Source organism: Mastomys coucha, unplaced genomic scaffold (genome assembly GCF_008632895.1).
Source record: "Mastomys coucha isolate ucsf_1 unplaced genomic scaffold, UCSF_Mcou_1 pScaffold23, whole genome shotgun sequence".
Classification (NCBI taxonomy): domain Eukaryota; kingdom Metazoa; phylum Chordata; class Mammalia; order Rodentia; family Muridae; genus Mastomys; species Mastomys coucha.
Genome location: NW_022196906.1, coordinates 12556462 through 12559454, shown reverse-complemented (window position 1 = coordinate 12559454; position 2993 = coordinate 12556462). Strand labels below are relative to the sequence as shown.

At 44.1% G+C, this 2993-nt stretch overlaps 1 protein-coding gene across 1 annotated transcript; it reads right to left on the bottom strand.

Annotated features, from left to right (window-relative positions):
- Positions 1 to 309: 309 nt before the first annotated feature.
- LOC116072252 (H(+)/Cl(-) exchange transporter 3-like) lies at positions 310 to 2987 on the bottom strand. The gene is given in 6 exon segments (XM_031343589.1): positions 310 to 500; positions 576 to 682; positions 857 to 1552; positions 1630 to 1822; positions 1825 to 2297; positions 2299 to 2987. Coding segments are annotated over 6 exon segments (2226 nt in total). The 5' UTR covers positions 2964 to 2987; the 3' UTR covers positions 310 to 408.
- Positions 2988 to 2993: the final 6 nt, after the last annotated feature.

The window sequence follows — 2993 nt, the reverse complement described above, 5'->3', positions numbered from 1 at the left end:
AGAGAGAGAGAGAGAGAGAGAGAGAGAGAGGAGACCTTGTAGTCTTAATAGATGGCTCAATTCAAAGTAATCCCTCCAGAAATAGGGAATGATAATGAGTCTGTCTCTGTGGTGCTGACTTCACAGCCAGATGCTTGAGGATTCAGTGAAGGCTCCATGGAGGCTCCAGCCTGCACTCTCACTGCATAGCCTCAGTGAATGCTGACAGTGCAGACAACATGAGATGAATTACTGTTCCAGTTAGGGAAATACCTCACTCCTTTCCTTTTTTTTTTTTTTTTTTTTTTTTTTTTTTTTTTTTTTTTTTTGAAAGAAGAAAAAAGTGGACGAGTCCCGCAGATTAAAGAATTGTGCTATTCAACAAACGAACTTCCTTTTCTGTCTCCTCTCTGTCCACATCTACAGGACTCAGTTGAACATTGTTGAAGCGTGGTCTTGGTTTGCCGTCTGGGCCATATGACGGAGGATATCTTTTTTGGTTATAATGCCAAGGAGGCGCCAAGGGCTCCAGGTGCTGCTTTAGTTGCTCGAGATGCTCTAAATGTTCTTCTTTGTGATGATCCCCAAGACAATCCCGTTGTGCGTTACAAGGCACTGCCTCAAACCAAGCTTTCGGAAGATGTCTACCACAATCTCCATTGGGGTGTGGTCTGTCACTGTAAAAGGACTCATGTCAAGGATGCTTCTCAGTTTTTTGTTTTTGTTTTTGTTTTTGTTTTTCGAGACAGGGTTTCTCTGTGTAGCCCTGGCTGTCCTGGAACTCACTCTGTAGACCAGGCTGGCCTCGAACTCAGAAATACGCCTGCCTCTGCCTCCCAAGTGCTGGGATTAAAGGCATGCGCCACCACCGCCCGGCATGCTTCTCAGTTTTAATGGCCGAGGACTTTCGGCTGGAAGAAATGGAGTATGCTGTACATAACACACTCGAGAACTGCCAACAATACCTTCTTGTTTTTTTCTGGCACTTTCTATTGCAATAGTCAGGTCTCTTCTGAGGGCAAACCCCACTAATCTCCGAGATTCTTTTGACATTATAACAGGAAAGCCGTTATAGCTGGTTTCATTAATCATGTTTTCTATGTCATCCACTATCATAGTGTCCTGTGTTAAAACAGCTAAGGGAGGATCACTTCTTCGAGGTCTCATGACATCAGCAGCCAGGGTTATATGAGTGAACTCTTCTTTGGCATCCAAGAAAGGGTACCCATTTAGGCGTATGTGTGCTTTATAGGTACCTTCCCTACCAAAGGCATCACCAACCCATTTACTGGTCATTACTGCAGCCATAAGAGGAACAATGTACTCCAAGCCTCCAGTAAGTTAAAAAACAATAACCACCAGAGAGATAGTCATTCTTGTCACACCACCTAAGCACGCAGCCCCAACCATGACATAGAGCCCAGGAGTGATGCAGTCAGCCCCAACCTCACACCACTCCTTGAAGATAAACCAGTCGTGGAGATAGTAGGCAAGCTGCTCCACAGCGATCCTCACAATTCTCCCTGCAATTGCTCCAATGGCCATGCTGGGGATAAACAAGCCTGATGGAACCATAAAAAGCTACAGCGGAAGTCAGGCGATGTTTCCATAATTCCCAGTATTCTAAATGGAATATACAAGTGAATCAACTTGATACCAAAAGTGAATACTGTCATTATTATTTTAAATATGAATGCTAGGCACAACTGCCAGATAGCTGAATATACTCCAACACCTGCTGGACGGTCAGGAATATCGTCAACAATTTTACTGGCATTCATGTCATTTCTGTAGTCACAGAGAGATGAGGATTCCAATGGCCCACAATCTGTAAACAGCTCTTAATCAGTTCACTGGTGTTGAGCCTTGTGTATGGGTTGGGGAAGGCTATCACAGCAGTAATGGCTGCAATAATAATGACTTCGAGAACGGGATACTTTCCAAATTTGGTGGACTTGCGTCGACGACACCAGGCAATATTTGCCCTAATAAGAAAAGCTCCCCAAAGCCCTCCAAATACCCCTAGGAGAATAAAAGGAAACAGTTCAAAAAGGTACCATGGTGTATGATACTTCACATAAAAAAGGACCAGGCGGCTGATACCAAATGGATTGATGGATCTCAAAACAAACGCTGCCACCAAAGCAGCAAAGAACGATCTCCATAAAGTTTTGAGAGGAAAATAATAGCTAACCTCCTCCAAACTAAAAAGAACTCCTCCGATTGGCGCACCAAAAGCCACAGAAACCCCAGCAGCTGAGGCGGCTGACAGCACCTCCCTCTTTTTAGCTTCCTTTGTGATATACTTTGGAAAGGTAGGAAAAGATATTTCCACAGCAGCAGGCAACGTGTACCAAGGGACCTTCTTTTCCTAAACTCAAACCTGATGCTACAGCCAGCACTAATGTGATGGTTTTAATCATTAAAGTCCATTTTCCCAAGTATCCTCTGATGATGAATCCATTCAAAATAGTTTTAATCTCTGGAATTCCAGAGCCACAGGTATACGGAGCAAATACCTTCACCAAGGAAACTGCAAGAAAGGCAAAACTCAAAGCCCAAAAGATGTACATGATGTAGTTCATGATATAAGACCCAGGACCCTCTGCTTGACCTATGATTAACTCTGCCCATGTTTTTCACTGTGGACATTTATCCCTCTCTTCAAACGTCGTCTCATTAGAGCCCCAACAGCACTGTTCATGGTTGTACCACAATGCACTGAGGCAGATACCCTCCTTCAGGTCAGTCATCCAGTCAGCAGCAATGTCTATCAACCCAGCTAGGGCCCCTGATGCCAGCCCTGTCAATGTAACTACAAGCCATCCTGACCAGGCATCATATAGACTTTTTGTCATTTCCCATGCTGATTTTTTTTTTTTTACTGTTGATCTGTCTGTGCCTTTCTCTGTCCTTACACTTCTCTCGTACCCAGTCAATAGTATAGAAATCATCGTATGTACCGACACCTGGGATAGGTTCATCCAAGAGATCCAGCAAGTGGGTAGAGCTAT